At 44.6% G+C, this 20,126-nt stretch overlaps 2 protein-coding genes across 2 annotated transcripts in view; one reads left to right on the top strand and one right to left on the bottom strand.

The window, feature by feature from the left end:
• The window catches only part of XKR4 (XK related 4), a 413,532-nt gene that overhangs the window by 46,174 nt on the left and 347,232 nt on the right, over window positions 1-20,126 (bottom strand). The gene's annotated exons all lie outside the window — the stretch shown is intronic.
• On the top strand, window positions 13,046-18,827 carry LOC111521089 (myotubularin-related protein 5-like). Its single transcript, XM_026456248.1, has one exon. It carries the CDS (start codon window positions 16,210-16,212, stop codon window positions 16,960-16,962), a length of 753 nt encoding a protein of 250 aa, XP_026312033.1. The 5' UTR covers window positions 13,046-16,209; the 3' UTR covers window positions 16,963-18,827.

The raw sequence follows: 20,126 nt of genomic DNA, 5'->3' as shown, positions 1-20,126 counted from the left end.
AACCGGATTTAAACTCCTTGAAGACAGAGAATGACTTTGTTTCTTTAATATTCTGGAACAGTTCCTTGCTCGGGACTCTGAGGCCAGCAGGTGTTCATTAATGCATTTTAACAGACTGGTTTTCTGCACACACACATTCAGTTTTAGAAGAACACTCTTAAAATGTGGTGCCTGGGTGTCCAGATATAGATTACCTAATGAGATACAGGAATATAGCACTGGGTGCATGGTTCCTCCAGCACTTTGTGTGAGGGAAAGGACCATTTTGTCAGAGCCTCACTAGCATCCACAGGGATTTGTGATTAATTAAAAATGTTAGTGATCATCAGTGCCTGAGAGTCAGGGGAGATGGATACTCAGCATCTGCTCCAATAATAACTTAAATACCCCCAATTTTTGTCTATATTCTAAGCACCTGAATATCTGTTTATTCCAGGAGCATCTTAAAATGATAGATGACATTTCACTTAAGCCAATGAGCATTTCCTAAAAACTCAGGAACAGATTTTTCTAGAAAAATCTTTATACTTCTTTTAAAGATGGTAGACTTTGCGTGTTTATGTATGTGTGTGCACGGTGTATATACAAATGTGTAGACAGTTAGAAAGGCTACCTGATTTTTAACTCTCTATAGGGAGAGCATACTCCAGGAATATGTGCTAATTGGTGGCCAGAATTTAGTCACAACTATAAAAATTAAATCCAGCCCAAGATGTAAAGTTTTATATCTTTGTGGTAACTGTCCCTCAGTGATCAGTAAGTTAGTGAGTGTGCTTGTGTTGATAAGTCTGTTTTAGGCCAGGAATGGTGGCTGATGCCTGTAATCCCAGTGCATTGAGAGACAGAGGTGGGACGATTCCTTGAGCCCAGGAGTTCAAGACCAGCCTGGGTAACACAGCTAGACCCTGTCTCTATAAAAATAAAATTAAATGAAATTATTTTGATGTGGTGATGTGCTCCTGTATTCCTAGCTACTGGAGAGGCTGAGGCAGGAGATCACTGGAGCCCAGGTGTTGGAGGTTGCAATGAGCTATGATTGTGCCACTGCACTTTAGCCTGGGTGACAGAACATTATCTCATTGAACGAAAGAAGGAAAGACAGAGGGAGGGAGGGAGGGAGGTGGGGTGGGGAGAGAGAGAGGAAGAAAGAAAAAGAAAAGAAGGAAGGAAAGAGAATCTGCTCTAACTTTGGGTTTAAGTGAAATTTTACCAAACTAAACCATTAGAGCCAATATAAGATGTGTTTCACTACACTTGTTTATAGAAATGATCCGTATGCAAAGACATGGATCTGAAGTTTCTTTTAGAACTAAGGCAGGAATGTACTTTGGTTCCTCCGAGAAACTGGCACACTTATTCCTTTTTGAAAACAGGAACTGCATAATTGACAGTGTCTGCCTTTCTGTTTGGCTGCCAAAAACCTTAGAACCAAATTTAAAGCTCAGCTATGCCAATTATGTGGAGATTTAGCAGCTGAATATCTATGTTATTTTATCAAGTTATCTTGACATTCTACTCATTATTTTTCAGATGCCCTCTACCTGAAATCCTTCATGGAAAAATGTGGAATGAATACATTAGTAAAATAAATTAGATAGAGTTGTTTCTTTATGATTTAGGAGGGGTGAAGGTATTGGCTATCACAGAACCTCAATTCTCACCCACTAAACAAGAACAATAACACTTTCCTACTTCCTTCACAGGATGGGTGTGAGGATTAATTTAGGCCAGGTCAATTATAAGGAACTATTCAGAAGGAATTTTTTGCAGAGAAGGTCCCAGCTTTAAAGCTGAAGCTATATTTACTCTAAGGATTTGGAGAGGTCACTAAGGTGTGTGGAGCAGGCCAAGGAAGACTGGAGCTGAGAGTGGATTCTAGAAGACAATCAATCCAATTGGGTGAATGGAGGACTAAGGTGAGCTCATTGTCCAGGACCAACGGATCAATATTAGTGGGTGGAGTAATTGTATTCATAGTATACTAGCCCCTTTATGCCATACTTGTGCTGAGGCCCTGGTTAGAGAAAATATAAAAATTAGAAGACCTGTTTTACTAGAATCTCTATAAGATGCCGAGAACATAAGGCAACGCTTCTGTAACCAAATAATAGCGCAAAGCATAAATCTACCCTTGGTGCCTCCATTTCCTCACCCCCCATTTATTCTTCAAAATACTCCAATCTTCTTAAGGTGATCAGCCAAATTATCCTCAGATAATAGAAATGACTTTGAATAAAGTTCAGTGGTGACCTCGGAATAGCGAAGTCCGAGGTTTCATCTTACAGGTCTCTCTGAAATATGACCGTGCACATCACCTTATCTACAAAGTGCTCCTGTCTGGAGTTGCAGGACCCCATCCCTCTCTCTGACCATTTTTCTCCCCTTTGTTGCTGGTTTCTCTGCTGCAGTCACTTTCCAACACTCACTAAACTGAGGTCAGCCCTTAGACCTGGTCTCATTTCCCTCTGTACACTTTAGGATTCTGGGTATCTTGTGTGACAAGTTATACATACTAATAATAGTCAGCATAACAATGCATGTTCATCACTTATTTTAAAAAATAGAACATATTCACATCTATCTGACTGAATTTGCATTTTGAAATGACTCCTTGAATCAGAGAGAAAAGGAACTAGCATGTGGAGAATTGTATCTAAGTCTAGATATACCCCTCAGCCTTTTCAGACACAGAGATGATATCATTTATGCTGGAAAAAAATTGAGAGCTACCTATCCTCTCCATTCCTAGCTAATCTACCATCTAATCCCAGTGACCCTAAAACTGTATCTTTATCCCAGAAATTTTTCCTGACTTCTAGGCTGACACTGAACAGGATCATGATACTTGAATGTACCTTAGGAATTCAAACTCAAATTCATTATCTTTTCCCTCCGAATATGTTTCTTCTCTTTTATCCATCAACCCACCAGGAGTTATTCTAGATTTATTCTCCTGTCTGCCTCACTGCGTTTGTGTCTGTTCTCATGTTGCTATAAAGAAATACCTAAAGTTGGGTCATTTATAAAGAAAAGAGGTTTAATTGTCTCACAGTTCTGCAGGCTGTACAGGAAGTGTGGTGCCAACATCTGCTTCTAGGGAGGCCTCAGGAAGCTTCCAGTTATGGCAGAAGGCAAAGGGAGAGGTGGCACATCACATTGCATGAGCAGGAACAAGAGGGGGTGGGGAAGGTCCCAGAACTTACTAAGCGAGAACTTACTCATCACCAAGGAGTTGGTGCTTAACCATTCATGAGAGATCTGCCCCATGATACAATCAGCTCCCACCAGGCCCCACCTCCAACACTGGGCATCACATTTCAGCATGAGATTTGGAGAGGACAAACATTCAAACCATATCACCCACATTTGCATCTGGCCTCCAAATTGCCTATATTTCTGTGTCATGCTTTACAGCTCTGTTCCTTCCTCTAAATCCATGGCCTTCACATGTTAGCGAATGTCAGAATCCCCAGGAGGGCTCGGTACAACACAGATGGTCAGGCCCCGTCTCCGAGTTTCAGATTCCATGTGGATGCGCACTCTAACAAGTTCCCACACCGTGCTGAATACGGCTGGTTGAGGGGAAAAGGGTGGGCAGTCACACTTTGGGAATCACAGACTTAACTCATTACTCTTAGTGCTTTGTTTTGTCTCTAATCCTTTCCTACTTGTCCTAGGTAATAGTCTCTTTACTTTCCTCACCCCACCTCACGAAACGCCAGTGTTTCTTCTCTACTAGTACTGCCTGATAGAACTTTCTGTGAGGATGGAAATATTCACATGCACTATCCAACACAGCTGCCACTAGCCACATGTAGGTACTGAACACTTCAAATGTGGCTGCTGCCCTCAAGGAACTGAATTCTCAATTATTAAATAGTTATTTAATTTTCAATGTGGCTAGTGGCTACTGTATTGGATGCTGCAACTCTATATTGTTGCCAGACCCTTCTAGGACAAGAGTCTATTCACATTTCTTCTTTATTTAAAATGTCCTGATGGTACCACATTGTCTACAGATTAAAGGTGAGGATTATAGTGTGATTCGTGTCTAGCTTTGAAATCAGGTGGACCTGAGTTCGAAACTTGGCTGTGATATTTAATAGCCATGTTGCTTTAGGTAAGTGAGTTAATCATTGATCTCAGTTTCCTTGTCAATGTAAATTACTTATTATAGTGATCATAGAAAGTGATCAGTAGGCAGGATCTGTAAATTATAATGAGAAGCTGATACATACTCACTAATAATAATGATAATGATAGTTATTGCTCCAAACTTCTTTGTAAGACATGTAAGTCCCTTCACAACTGGGGGCTTGCCTTGCTTAAAAAATTTGATTTTGATATATCTTGTGTATTAGTCTGTTTTCATGCTGCTGATAGAGACATACCTGAGACTTGACAATATAAAAAGAAAGAGGTTTAATGGACTCACAGTTCCACATGACTGGGGAGGCCTCACAATCATGGTGGCGTGTCTCACGTGGTAGCAGACAAGAGAAGAGAATAAGAGCCAAGTGAAAGGGGTTCCCACTTATCAAACCATCAGATCTCGTGAGACTTATTCACTACCATGAGAACAGTACGGGGGAAATTGCTCCCATGATTCAATTATCTCCCACTGGGTCCCTCCCACAACACCAGGGAATTATGAGAGCTACAATTCAAGATGAGATTTGGGTGGGGACACAGCCAAAAACCATATCACCTTGTCTTGTACCTTAACTTCTAGAATTCTAAATTGTTTGCATTTACCCCCAATATTATCAAATGAATGCATGCTTCTGTGCCTTTGGTAATAATGGTTCTTTGCTAGTCCACCCTGGTGAAAATTACTTACCTTTTTATATTAAGCCCATAGGGTTACTTTATCTATGAAAACCTTTACTTTCCCTCGCTACATCAGATAGAGCTGAGGACCTCCCCCTTTGTGTCTACAACGCACCATTTCTATCACGGCAATTTTTATTGCACTTATTTGTCCATGTGTAATTCCTTCTCCCGGACTGCATTCCTAGAAAATGGGGCCATTTTAAATATTTCAACTCTTAGGACCCAGTACATAATACATTGCAGGCTCTAAAAACCTGTCTGTTGAGTGAATGACTGACCAGGTCCTGTTAAAGGGGAGAACTCGGTAGTTTCCTGAGCAATAGAAAACCATTCAAATCTTTAGTACAAGATTTGTTCCTAATTAGCTCATAGCTTATAGTCAGCCTACTGGCTTTCCTGATCCTTAGAAGTGGGAGATGGGAATAGAGCCGCCCAAGATTCCGTACAGCTCTAACACACTCAATCCTCATTGTCTTCTACAGAGACTTTTAATTTTTTTAAAGTTCTACTGTATTACAGTAAAATGGAATATATTATTTTGGCATCAATGAAAATACCGCTTCTTGGAAGTAGGATAGAGATTTAAAGAGATTACTTGTTATTTTTTGTTTGTTTTAGCTAAAGTCAATATCCCAACATTTACAGAAACTTTAAACACTGAAAATAGAAATTCAAAATCAACCCTAAAAGGCAGGAAATGGCAAAATAGAGTGTGTGATCAGGAAATATTAATAGCAAGGATCTTGGGAGGCTAAGACACTGGGCATAAGCGCAGGGAAGACAAAAAGAAGTGTGAAAAGCCAGACTAAGACATATTGTGGAGGGGTTTCATTGCCATTGTTCTTAATCTAACAAAAAATAGGGAACCACAGGAATGTCAACCTGGCTACAGTGTTTTGGAGTCATCGTATCAGGAAACTTGAAGAAGATAAAGAACTTTCAACATTGAGTCCTGGAGGGACACATTGCAGCTCAGAAACTAATGTGTTTGGAGGAATTGGAAAAAGGCAGGGAGACAGATGTTGCAGTTGACAAATATTCTGGCCTTAGATACTGATTAGCTATGGGGAGAGGGAAAGATGACCAAAAATTATTCCTTTCTTCATGCCTGCATACCAAGGACTGTGGTACAAATCCAACAAATATGGAAACCAAGTAGTTTGAGAGGGATAGCAAGAGTTTGGTTTTGAATATTTGACTTAGAAGTGACAATGGAATGTCTTACAAGAATGCATAGTCAGAATCTGAAAATGAAAAGAGGAAAAACCTTGAAGGCAAGATTTCAGACTGGGAATTTGAAAAGGGCAAAGAAAGAATATAAGCAGAAAACTTCGAGTCAAACATCAAGACAATCAGAGTGTTAGATTTCACCAGAACCTTAGAGATCAGCTTGTTTCACTTTTTCATTTTATAGATGAGGACATTTAATGCCTGAGACTTCAAGGAAGGTTTAAGAAACTTATATCCTTATATTATGATTCATTCATCTATGAAAAAATGAGAGATTTGAGACAATTTTTTAATAGATATAAGCTGATTTTGTTTCTGTCAAGGAAATACTTCATCATTATTTTTTAATACAGCAGGGAGACGTGATCTTGCCTAAAAGGCATACTTTCTTGATTATCCAATGTATTTTTTCTTGAATAAGATATGTTTTAGGTCCCATATTAAGAAAAAAATATTAGATATAAGGTGGAAATAGTGCTCAGAGATGGGGATAAAACTCAAGATCAAGACTAAATACTTTAGAAAAAGTTGGTTTCATACTTCTGTCTGTTTTCAAATACTCAGAGCTATAATCTGACAGTCCAAGACAAGAAATGAAAAAAATAATTGAAGCTGACACCCTGGGTCCTGAAAGCTAACAGAATGATGTGGTATATTTCCCACAACCAAGTCATTTAGAGGAATGATACATTCATCTCTCTGGCTGGATACCTTAGGTTAAGAATTGGTTTACATAACCATCAGAAGACGGATGGGCAATGCATTATGAGAAACATCTTTGTACATGATTTCCCACTCTATAGTTCCTGTCTTCTATGATGGAAACTGGAAATCCCGTTTGATTTATTTGCTTCTCTCTTTTTAGAAATGAAAAGTGCAAAGAATATGTTAAAGCATAAAAAAGAAACCATAAATGTTAATAGATCTGATTATGAAAGTTAAAAATTTTTACATGGCATAAGGCTCTGTAACCCAATTTTTAAGACACTGAAAGAAAATACTATAGAAACCGTAAATAGTAAATATTCTGAATATTCAACATGAGGTTATTAAAAGACAGGTAACAGAGAATTACCCTTAGAGGAAAACAACCACATAAATCGACTGGTAATTAGCAAAAGAAAAGCAAAACCTGCCAAAGGCCTTAATAATCTTACTATTAATCAAAGAATTCAATACTTGTTCTCTCACTGTCACAATCTCTGCCCAGTGATCCCAAGACAACAATATTTGCCCGTCTTTGGCAAAGATTAAGCATAATGGTAATACCCAGTGTTGGGGAAATTAGCACTTTACCAGTGGGGTATAAATGTTCTTCAGAAAATTTGGCAATTTAAATCACAATCTTAACAAACGTGCAAATTCTTTGCGCGAGGGAGATTCCTAAAATGGTCCCCAGTCCCCACCCTCACCAACCCCTAACTCAGTACACACACCTGTGCAATCCACTCCCCTTGAGTGAGGGAGAGACTGTGGATATGAAGGGATAGCACTCCTGTGATTGTGTTACAGACTATGGCAAAGGTTAAGAGATTTTGCAAATGTAATGAAGGTGCCTAATCAGTTGACTTTGAGTTAACCAAAAGGAAGATTATCCTCAATGGGCCTGGTCTGACCAAATGAGCTCTTTAAAAAAGAGTCTGGAAGCAAGTGACAGGAAGCAGGAACAGATGCTGTCCTGTTGGCCTTGGAGACACACACTGTTCTATTGTGGCGATGGCTACATAGCAGAGAATGGCGACTGAGCTCTAGGAGCTGACAGTTCTATCACCACAGAGATCTGCATTCTACCAGCCACAGGGAGCTTGGGAAGGACCCTGTGCCCAGATGAGATTGCAGTCTTGGCTGACACCTTGAATGCAGCCTTGTGAGACACAGCGTGGAAAACCCAGCCAAACCCTGCCTAGATCCCTGACCCACAGAAACTGTGAGGTCACAAACATGTGCTGTTTTAAGGTGCTGAGTCTGTGGTAATTTGTTTTACAGCAATCAAAAACTAATAATTTTTTTTATTAAATAACTTAGCCCAATCTTGAGAATTTATCCTGAGGTATTAATCAGATACCCAAACAAAAAATGTATGTGTAAGGAAGTTTATTTTAGAATCATTTACTGATAAAAGACTAGAAACAACCTAAAACTCCAGTCATAGTAGACTGATTCAACACATTCTGGTACATCATATATTACGTGGAAAGATTTAAACCAAAGTGGCAACTGATTATATGGATAGTAAGATAGTAAAGAAATGTGCTTTTCCATACTTTTTGTTTTTATTTTCTTTGATAAATATCTATTGGTTTTTAAAACAGCCTTATTGATGCATAATTTAATGCCATAATATCCACTTGTTTTAAGCACATGGTTCAATGATTTTGAGCAAATCTATTCAGTGGCACAACCAATGTCATAATCTGATTTGAGAATACTCTATCACTCCAAATCCCTCATGCCTGTTTGCAGTCAATTCTCACTCCCATCCCGTTTTAGACAGCCACTGATCTGCTTTCTGTTTCTGGGGTTTTGCCTTTTTTAGAATTTTCGTGTAACAGGAGTAATACAATAGGGAGTCTTTGTGTATGGTTTCTTTTATTTACCAGATTTTTTAGGTTCATTTTATTGTTGTATCTATCAGTTGTTATTCCTTCGTATTGCTGAATAGTATTCAATTGTATAAATATGCTACACTTTGTTTATGCATTCACCAGCTGATAGACATTTTTTTTTTCTTTCAGTATTTGGCTATTATGAATAATTCTGCTAGAAATATTTTTGGATAAAACTTTGTATGGATATATTTCTTTTCTCTTGAGAAGATACCTAGGAATGTTATTTATATTTAACTTTTAAAAAAACCCATCAAACTGTTTTCTACAGTGACTGTACCATTTTACTTCATCACTAGCAATGGATAAAAGTTCTAGTTTCTTCACATTCATTCCAATACCTGGTATTGTCAGTCTTTTTTATTGCAGTCATTATAGTGAGTGTGTGCTTTTAATTTACATTTCTCTAATTACTAAAGATGTTTAGTATCTTTTCATGAGCTTGTGAGCAATTTCTGTGTATGTGGTTTGTTTTTTTTTTTTTGGTGAAATGTCTGTTCAGAACTTTTATCATTTTTATTGAATTGTTTGATATATATTGAGTTGTAAGAGTTATTAATGTATTCTGGATACAAGTCCTTCATTAGATATGTTATTTTCAAATATTTTATTTCAGTCTATGGTTTTCTTTATTTTTCTAAAGCTGGCATTTGAAAAGCAGAATTTTAAAATTTTTATGAAGTTCAATTTCCAATTATATTATTTAATGAGTCACACTTTTGCAATCCAATCAAATAAAATTTTGCCTAAATTGAGGTCAGAAAGATTTTCTTCTGTTGTATTCTAAAGTTTTATAGTTTTAGCTCTTACATTTAGGTTTATGTTCTATTTTGGAGTAGTTTTTGTGTCTAATATAAGCCAAGGGTTTATGATCATTTTTTTCTCATGAATATTCAATTGTTTTAGCATCATTTGTTGAAACCACTCTCCTTTTCCATTGAATTGCCTTGGTCCCTTTGTCAAAACTCAATTGACCATAAAGGTGAGAGTTTCTTTCTGGACTCTATATTCTGTTCCTTTGATTTATTTGTCTGTCTTTATTACTCCAATATTATTACACTCTTGATTACTGTAGCTTTATGGTTGGTATCAAAATTAGTCAGTGTGATATGAACAGGAGGTACTAGGTAGAAAAGGATGGGGTCCCTGGTGAAGGCTCCACCCTCAAACCTGGACCTGTGACCTAAAGTGAGAATGTGCATTTCTGTTTTCCCACTTGAATATTGCCTTTTCCAAAACCACCAAGGCCTGCCCTACTCCCCATCCTGCACCCATGAAAACCCTAGGATACTGGCAGAGGGGCAGAGCAGCGCAGCAGAGAAGAGAAGCAGCAAGTTGATGTCAATGAGAAGCAGTTTGACTTCAGAGGGACGGCTTGACGATGGGACCTCAGAGAAGAGTCTGTCTGGGGATATTCCCAGCTGAACTCCAGGGGAAGACCACCTTACCACCTTCCCACTCCATTCCCTTTCCAGCTCCCCATCCCACTGAGAGCCACTTTCATTGGCAGTAAAATCCTCTGCATTTACCATCTTCAATTCGTTCATGCAACCTGATTCCTCCTGGATGCTGGACAAGGTCCCAGGTGTGGGTGCAAGAGGCTGTCACACTGACCCTCCACTGAGCTGTCCAATACTTAAGCCATCCACGGTGGCAAAACTAAAAGAACACACTGTAACGCATGCCCTCTGGGGCTCCAGGGGTCATGGGCAACTCTAGACACTGCCATGGGACCACACGGAGTTCTGCTCCTGCTGGTTGCCCAGAAGCACTCATCCTAGTCTCTGCACCCACTCACCTGCGTGCTTCCCCTCCCATGAGGGGTTGAGACCTGTGGGCTGAGTGAACAAGCCAATCCCTTCACAAGTCTCATGAAGGGATCAAGGGAACTATCTCATTTCAAATGTACATTCACCAAATTTGTATTTCTTATTCAAACCTGTTTAGGCTATTCTAAGTATTTTGCATTGCCATATACTTTTTTTTTTTTGATCAGCTTGTCCATGTCTATGAAAAAAATGCTCCTGGAATTTTCATATGGATTGAGTTTCAGCTATAGATCAATCTGGGGAGAACTGTCATATTAACAATATTGTTTTTCAATCAATGAGCATGGTACATCTCCTTTCATTTAGATCTTAAAATTTCTCACAGTGATGTTTTATGATTTTTAGTATGTAGCTCTACCTCAGGTTAATGCTAACATAATTCCAGTAAAATACAGCAACTTTAATATAGTTCCATTTCTTTCCTCTTCTTTGAGTTATTAGTGTCATAAATAAATACATACACATACCCATAAACCTAATTCTGTGTGTATGTATAACATACTTAACAATAAAAGTTTACAATAATGTTTAAAATGTCTATTTTCAAAAGGAAATTAAGTGGAAAAGGGGGTCTTTCAATCTACCTACATTTTCTCCCCATGAATTTTAGTTTCTATCTGAGTATGTTTTATTAAACCTAAGGTGCTGGGAATATTTTATTAAGCCTAAAGTGCTTCCTTTAGTGATGCTTCTAGGTCAAATCTTCTAGTATTGCATTTTCTCAGTTTTTGTTTACTTGGAAATGTGTTTATTTTGCTTTTATTTTTTGGGGAATGGTTTCGATGGACACAGAATTCTTGGTTGAAAGTTAAAAATATTCAGCATGGCCGGGCACGGTGGCTCATCCTGTAATCTCAGCACTTTAGGAGGTCATGGTGGGCGGATCACGAGGTCAGGAGATTCAGACCACCCTGGCTAACATGGTAAAACCCCATCTCTACTAAAAATACAAAAAATTAGCTGGGCTTGGTGGTGGCGCCTGTAGTTCCAGCTACTCAGGAGGCTGAGGCACGAGAATGGTGTGAACCTGGGAGGCGGAGCTTGCAGTGAGCGGAGATTGCTCTACTGCACTCCAGCCTGGGTGACAGAGCAAGAAGACTCAGTCTCAAAAAAAAAAAAAAAAAAAGAAAAAAAAATCAGCACTTGAATATGTTATTTTACTGCTTCTTGGTCTTCACTGTTTATAGTGATAAGTCAGCTATTAAGTCAGCAGGAGCAGAACTCCATGTGACAGTGTCTAGGAGTTGCCCATGACCCCTGGAGCCCCAGAGGGCATGTGTCACAGTGTGCTCTTTTAGTTTTGCCACCCGTGAATGGCTTAAGTATTGGACGGCTCAGTGGAGGGTCAGTGTGACAGCCTCTTGCACCCACACCTGGGACCTTGTCCAGCATCCAGGAGGAATCAGGTTGCATGAACGAATCGAAGATGATAAATGCAGAGGATTTTATTGCCAATGAAAGTCATATTTTTTTCCATACCTGATGAGTCGTTTTTTCTCTTACTTTTTTCAAGATTTTCTCTTTGTATTTGTATTTCAGTCATTGATCATGATGTGTCTAGGTGTGAATTCTGATATGCTTATCTTATTTGGGGTTTGTGGAACTGTTAATATTTGTAGACAGCCTTTCATCAAATTTTGGAGGATTTTAGCTATTATTTTTTCACATAAATGATTTTCCCCTTCCTCTCTCTTTTTTACTTCTGGGACCCTTATTTCACATATGTTAGTAGGCTTAACATTGCCCCACATGCCTCATGATGCTATGCTTATTCAAAAAAAAGGTCTGTACTTTTCAGATTGAGATGTTTCTACTGAACTATATTTCAGTTTACTGCTTCTTTCATCCCTAATCTCAAATTTGCTGTTGATACAACAAGCAAAATCTTCATATTGAAAATAGTTTTCAACTCTGGAATTTCTAGTTGGTTCTTTTTCACTTCCAATATTTGGGTTCTATTTCTCTGTAAAGATTATTTATTGCATCATAGACATCATGCGTTTTGTTAATTATTTGTTTGCCAAATACATCATCTAGATCTACTCTGAGTCAATTTCTTTTTTTCTTTTTTCTTTCTTTCTTTTCTTTCTTTTTTTTTTTTTTTGAGACAGGGTTTCACTCTCATTGCCCAGGCTGTATGTAGTGCAATGGTGCAATCTCAGTTTACCATAACCTCTGCCTCCCAGATTCAAGTGATTTTCCTGCCTCAGCCTCTCGAGTAGCTGGGATGACAGGTGCACGCCACCACGCCAGGCTAATTTTGTATTTTTAGTAGAGACAGGTTTCTCCATATTGGTCAGGCTGGTCTCAAAATCCTCACCTCAGGTGATCCACCCGCCTTGGCCTCCCAAAGTGCTGGGATTACAGGCCTGAGCCGCTGTGCCCGGCTGCTACTCTGAGTCAATTTCTATTGATTACCTTTTTTCCTGAGTATGGATCATATTTTCCTAATTATTTGCATGCTTAGTAATTGTTTTGCCCAAAAAGGGAAATTTTAGATAATAAAGTATGGCAACTCTGAATCCTGATTAATTTTTCTGAAGAGGAATACACCAACCTTTGTTGCTGTCCTCACCGACATCAACTCCGAGCACCACTACTGCACTGCTTGACCTTCTGGGAGCCAGTGGAGCCTTCACAGCAGGAAACAGTGCATGCGAGGGTGCCACAGAGAGGGAGGAAGAGGAGGATGAGGGAGGCCAGACGCACCTGTCGCCCACAGAGCCTGCCCCATATGCCCAGATGTTTGCCCCAAAGACGCTGGCACTGGTGTAGCAACTTGACCACACAGAAGTGTTCAGGAACGGCCTTGGCCTCATCTATGCCATCCACATGGAGGGCCTGAAGGTATTCCCAGGGAATGTGATTAGGAACCTGCTGACGTACACCGTGCCCCTGGCTGGGGGCTCACAGAGGACGATCTCTTTTGGGGCTGGTGATCGGCAGGTCATCCAGACTTCACTGGCCGACTCGCTGCCCATCAGCAGCTGCAGCGTGGCTCTGCTCTTCTGCCAGCTGGACATCACCAATGTGCTGTCTTTGTTGTGTGTCACCCTCACAGAGCACAAGGTTCTCTTCCTGTCCCCTAGCTACCAGCAGCTTGCTGATGCCAGCAGGGACCTCCCAGCATTGCTGTTTCCTCTCAGATACAGCTTCACCTATGTGCCCATCCTGCCGGCCCAGCTGCTGGAGGTCCTCAGCACACCCATGCCCTTCATCATCGGGGTTAATGCGGCTCTCTAGGCAGAGACCCAGGAGCTGCTAGATGTGATTGTTGCTGATCTGGATGGAGGGACGGTGACCATCCCTGAGTGTGTGCACATTCCACCCTTGCTAGAGCCACCGCAGAGTCAGACTCACAGTGTTCTGAGCATGGTCCTGGACCTGGAGCTGGAGTAGGTTGACCTTGCCTTCCCTCCACCCACGACATCCCCCTCCTCCCTGAAGTCCTCCCATGCAGGACAAAGAGCTGCATGCCATCTTCCGGTGGCTCTTCGATCGGCTGCTGCAGAGCTATCTCTGGTGCCTGCACGTCATGCGCATTCACCCGGAGCCTGTCATCCACTTCCATAAGGCAGCCTTCCTGGGCCAGTGTGGGCTGGTGGAGGACGATTTCCTGATGAAGGTGCTGGAGGGCATGGCCTTTGCTCTCTTCGTGTTGGAGCGTGGGGTCCTGTACCACCCCACGGAACTGTCTGATGAGCTGGTGGCCCACGAGTGGCATGCAGGCGGGCAGATGAGAACCACTCCCAGTGTGTCCTGCGTCACATCCAGGAACTGGCAGAGCAGCTCTACAAGAACAAGAACCTGTACCCAGACTTGGCAATGCACAAGGTACAGAGGCGGGGCGAGAGCAGCCATCTGCAATGGGCGCCCCAGCCCTTCCCCTGGCTGGATGAGGGCACCATGTAGCGGATCGTGGACCAGGCTACTGCCAAGATACAAGAGGCACACCTAGCCATGAAGGCTGAAAGGAGGACCACAGGTTCCTCAGGGCCCCGCATGACTGCCATACTGGAGCGATGCAGTGGGCTGCAGGTCAACAGCGCTGGCCGGCTAGAGGTTGTGGTCAATTGCATCTCCCATGTGTTTGAGGGGAAGATGCTTGAGGCCAAGAAGCTGCTCCCAGCCATGCTGAGGGCCCTGAAGAGGCGAGCTGCCCACCGCTGCCTCGCCCAGGAGCTGCACCTGTATGTGCAGCAGAACTGGGCAGTCCTGGATAACCAGCAGTTTGACTTTGTCATCCATATGATGAACTGCTGCCTGTAGGACTGCACTTCTCTGGACGAGCATGACATCTTGGCTGCTCTGCTGCCTCTGGTCACAACCTTCCTGGAAGCTGAGCCGGAGGGGTGAGGCAGTTCTCTTACAGCTGTGTGCAGGAGCACGTGGTGTGGAGCATACCAGAATTCTGGGAGGCCATGTTCTACTGGGACACGCAGACTCACGTGTGGGCCCTCTACCTGGAGCCAACCAAGGACCAGGCCCCTGCCCAGGAGGTTGGGGAGGTACCTTCCCAGGAGGACGAGCAAGCACTCTGCCCTAGACGTGGCTTCTGAGCAGTGGTGCCTGTGGCCATCCTTGAGCTGTGAGAAGCAGCAGGAGCTGATGCAGAAAGAGGAGAGCACAGTGTTCAGCCAGGCCATCAACTACGCCAACTGCATGAGCTACCTCCTGCTGCCCCTGGACAGCAGCAAGAACCTCCTGCTTCAGGAGCTGCTGGGCTGGGTGACCTAGAGAGCGCCAGCAACAGCCTGGTCCCCAACAGCATGGCTGGCAGTGTGGCTAAGAGCTATGACATGGGGAGAGGCTTTGAGGACAGAGACCTGCAATGTAGCTGGGGCTGTGGTCTGCTTCATCAACTGCTTTTTGGACAAGTTTTGCACAGAGAGCGGGGTCACCAGTGACCACCTCAAAGGGCTGCATGTCATGGTGCCAGACATCATCCAGATGCACATCGAGACCCTGGAGGCTGTGCAGCAGGAGAACTGGAGGCTGATGCCCACCCAGAAACCCAAGCTACTGAGGCTGCACTTGCTGTCTGGTGAAGAGTGGGTGCTGGACGGCCTGCACGTCTACCTGCTACCGGATGGGCATGAGGAGGGTGCGGGGGGCAGTGCAGGGGAGGCCAGCACTGCTCCCAGCTGAGGGTGCCATCTTCCTCATCACATACCAGGTCATCTTCACGGGGATGCTCACAGACCCCCTGGTGGGGGAGCAGGTGGTGTTCTGCTCCTTCCCGGTGGCCGTGCTGACCAAGAAGTGTATCAGCATCCAGAACCCTGTGGACCAGCTCTTGCAGGACGGACTGCAGCTGCGCTTGTGCACATTCCAGCGGCTGAAAATGGCCTTTGATGACGAGGTGGGGTCTGACAGTGCCGAGCCCTTCTGCAAGCAGCTGCATAAGCTGCGGTACATGCTGGATGTCAGGGCTACCTTCTCCTTCACCCTGGGCTCTGCCTACACACTGGGCAGGCCACCCCGTGTCACCAAAAACAAGGGTCTTTCCCTCAGAACCCTGTCCCGGAACCTGGTTAAGAATGCCAAGAAGGCCATCAGGTGGCACAATGTCACTCGCAAGAAGTACAACACCCCCCAGCTAGGAGCGCTGGGGCCAGCCCCCTGAGGACCAGGAGGATGAGATCTCAGTGTCTGAGGAGCTGGAGCCCAGCACGCTGACCCCATCCTCAGCCCTGAAGCCCTCAGACCACATGACCATGAGCAACCTCCTGATGGAAAGGACTTGCTGCCGCGATTACCAGTGCCTCAGCCTGGGCACCCTGAGCAGCCGCCTGAGCTGGGTCAAGTCTGAATCCTTCTGCATTTCTCCTGTCAACTGCATGTATGCCATCTACTGCAGCTACCCGGGGCTGCTGATCGTGCTCCACAGTGTCCAGGACAATGCCCTGCAGCGCGTGTCCCACTGCTACCGCCAGAACCGCTTCCCCGTTGTCTGCTGGTGCAGCAGGCGGTCCAAGGCAGTACTGCTGCGTTCTGGGGGCCTGCATGGCATAGGTGTCGTCGGCCTCTTTAAGGCCCAGAACGCACCTTCTCCAGGCCAGTTCCAGGCGGACTCGAGTAGCGTGGAGCAGGAGAAGTACCTGCAGGCTGTGGTCAGCTCCATGCCCCGCTACTCTGGTGCATCCGGATGCAACACACTTAGCGGCTTCTCCTCAGCCTACATGGGCAGTCACATTCCCAGCCCCAGAGCCAGGGTCACCACACTGTCCAACCCCATGGCGGCCTCAGCCTCCAGACTGACTGCACCCCAAGGTAAGTGGGGGCAGTGTCCGGACCAGTGGGCTCAGCAGTGGGCTTGGTGCCAATGTGGGCACCTGGCTAGCTGGCAGAGACGTGCTGGCCCCACCCCAGGCCAACAGGTGCCCCCCCCCACCAGGACTTCCTGTGGCCGCAGCGAGCAGCCCTCTACATCCTCGGGGACAAAGTCCACCTCAAGAGTGTGAGGCCAGATCCGCTGCAGCAGTGGGAGCTGGTGCCCATTGAGGTATTCCAGGAGCGGCAGGTGAAGGCTAGCTTCAAGAAGCTGCTGAAGGCATGTGTCCCAGGCTGCTCTGCTGCTGAGCCCAGCCTAGCCTCCTTCCTGCCCTTGCTGGAGGACTGGAGTGGCTGATTCAGATCCACAAGCTGCTGCAGGTGTTGGTGCTGGTGGGGAGCTCCTGTACTCAAGCTCCTCCGTGCTGATGGGCCTGGAGGATGGCTGGGCCATCACCACCCAGGTGGTATCCTTGGTGCAGCTGCTGTCAGATCCCTTCTACCACATGCTGGAGGGGTTCTGCCTGCTGGTGGAGAAGGAGTGGCTGTCCTTCAGTCATCGCTTCAGCCACTGGGGAGCCCACATTCTGACTGGACAGAGCAGCAGCTTCACACCATCTTCCTGCAGTTCCTGGACTGCCTATACCAGGTCCACCCGCAGTTCACCATGGAGTTTGAGTTCAGCCAGTTCTACCTCAAGTTCCTTGGCTACCATCATGTGTCCCGCTGTTTCCGGACCTTCCTGCTGGACTCTGACTAAGAGCACATTGAGCTGGGGCTGCTGTAAGAGAAGGGACAGTGCAGGGGCCAGCTGCCTTGCAGGTCTGTGTGTGGACCGGATGAGCAAGAGGACACCCATGTTCCACAATTACATGCATGCACCCAAGGACACAGAAGTCCTGCGGACCTACAGCAACGTGTCCAATCTGAAGGTGTAGGACTTCTATATTGAGGAGATGCTGGCCTAGGGCCCTCCCTATGACCAGAAACTGGCCCAGGGGCCCCCTGAGCCCCAGAGTAAGAATGGTCTGAGGGAGGCACTCCCTGCTGAGGGAGGCAGCTACCACAGCTGCCCAGGAGCCCAGCCCGACGCCATCTCACACCTGCTGGAGGAGCTGCAGAGGCTGGAGACAGAGCTGGGCTGACCCGCTGAGCGCTGGAAGGACACCTGGGATCGGATGAGGCTGCACAGCGCCTCGAAGCCCGGCCAGATTGACGTGGCACCCCTAGCTCCCTCCTAGTGTCCCCTGCACCCCACCACCGCTGCTCGCTGGTTATGTACCAGCAGGAGGAACCCCTGGGCTCCACCCTGAGCCTCAGCCTGGAGAGCGACCAGAGAAGTGGCTCGACTGCATCTGGCTCCCGCCAGGCTGCCCACCGCAGCACCAGCACCCTGTACAGCCAGTTCCAGACAGCTGAGAGTGAGAACAGGTCCTATGAGGGCACTCTGTACAAGAAGGAGGCCTTCATGAAGCCCTGGAAGGCCCGCTGGTTCATGTTGGACAAGACCAAGCACCAGCTGCGCTACTACGGCCACCGTGTGGACACTGAGTGCAAGGGTGTCATCGACCTGGCGGAGGTGGAGGCTGTGGCACCTGGCACGCCCACCATGGGCGCCCCTAAGAGCGTGGATGAGAAGGCCTTTTTTGACGTGAAGACAACAGGTCTCGTTTACAACTTTTGTGCTCAGGACGTGCCCTCGGTCCAGCAGTGGGTGGACCGGATCCAGAGCTGCCTGTCGGAGGCCTGAGCCTCCCGGACTTGCCTGGTTGCTCTGCTTCCAGTCGTTACCGACCACTAGGGGTGGGCAGGGCCGCCCTGGCCATGTTTACAGTCCCGGTCCGGCCCTCGGCAGTATTGAGGCCCCGAGCCCCCACCGCTTGAGTGTACAGCCCCCATCCCCGCCCCGCCCCGCCCAGCCGGCCCTAACTTATTTTGGCGTCACAGCTGAGCACCCTGCCGGGAGGTGGCCAAGGTACAGCCCGCAATGGGCCTGTAAATAGTCCAGCCAGCCGGCTGCAGGCGAGTTGTTTCTAGAACCAGAGTCTATATAAAGAGAGAACTACCTCAAAATAAAATAAAATAAGAATAAATATCTCAATTTATCACCTTTCATCAATTTTCGACAATTTTGTCCAACTTCATATGTTGTTATTTTTTTAACCTGAGAGGATTTGCTAATCTCTTAATACCACCATGGCTAAAAGTTCAAGTCATTTATTATTTATATAATAAGTCATAACATTGGATTTTAGGGCTACTGGAAGAGTTCAATGCTAAATGAATGCTCTTTTGGGTATGTAAGGCTTCAATCACAGAGCCACAGGCAGTTGCTTATCCTTCCACTGACACTCTCTTTATTTTTCTTTATTTGTAGTAATTTTGTTTATTTGTATACATGGCTGTCTTGGCTGGTTCACCATGGTTCTTTACGATGCTAGGAATAGACATAATGCACAAAATGTGGCTTCTAGCTTCATCTCTGTTCTATGAAGCAAAGCTTCAGTCAGCCAGGTTGACTACTGCATTTTAATTGATTATTGTTATGTAGGGCATGTGGGAGATCTTTAGTGGGAGAGATGAATAGTGGGCAGGAAACCAGAAAACCAAGGATTATAATAACCTTACTAAAGAGCAGAAACCCACTAAGAGAAAAATAAATACAATGTGCTAGTTAGCAAACTCCACCTGCAGCCTCTTCCCCAAACCACATTTTCCTCACTGATTAAACCCCTCTCACTTACGAGCTACACATTACACAGATGTGCAGATTTTGGCTTATTAATCAAAATCCAGTAGCATGGGCTTGCCTGGATTCATTTTGATTGCAAAAATCCCTTCAATCAGTGACTTGTAAAAGAAATGTTCAGATTTTCAAGACTAAATTTTGTTTTTCATGAAATGTTTTTCATTTCATTGATTGGTACTTGTGCACACCGCATCTTGTTCTCTGGCTAGAAGTCCAGGTGTATGGGAAGAAAATGGCTTTATTGAGTCACTGTTTTCCAGAGCAGTGACTATTTTATGTGAATAAAATGAAGTTTAATAAATTGCCAGGCTTATGAATAGAAACTTATAAAGCATAGAAGAGGAAATCGATTCCTGGCAACCTAAAAATATACCAAAGAAAGAAAGAAACTGCAAAATTGTACAAGCTTGGCTGTTCCCACTTTTGCTGTTCTTTTTAGCAAACTTGACAGGCAGTTTGCTTGCCAGTGAGCTTTGTAACTGGGGCTGACTCAATCTCAGGAGTGAGGGTGGGGGCGCAGTGTCATTCACTCGCCCACTGACATCGTATCAAAGTATTTGACAGGCACAATTTACTGTGAGAGGTTAATGTTACCTTTCTTTAAAA

The sequence above is a fragment of the Piliocolobus tephrosceles genome, chromosome 7 (genome assembly GCF_002776525.5).
Source record: "Piliocolobus tephrosceles isolate RC106 chromosome 7, ASM277652v3, whole genome shotgun sequence".
Classification (NCBI taxonomy): domain Eukaryota; kingdom Metazoa; phylum Chordata; class Mammalia; order Primates; family Cercopithecidae; genus Piliocolobus; species Piliocolobus tephrosceles.
Note: the sequence above shows the minus strand (reverse complement) of the source record. Positions and strands in the feature narration are given on the sequence as shown.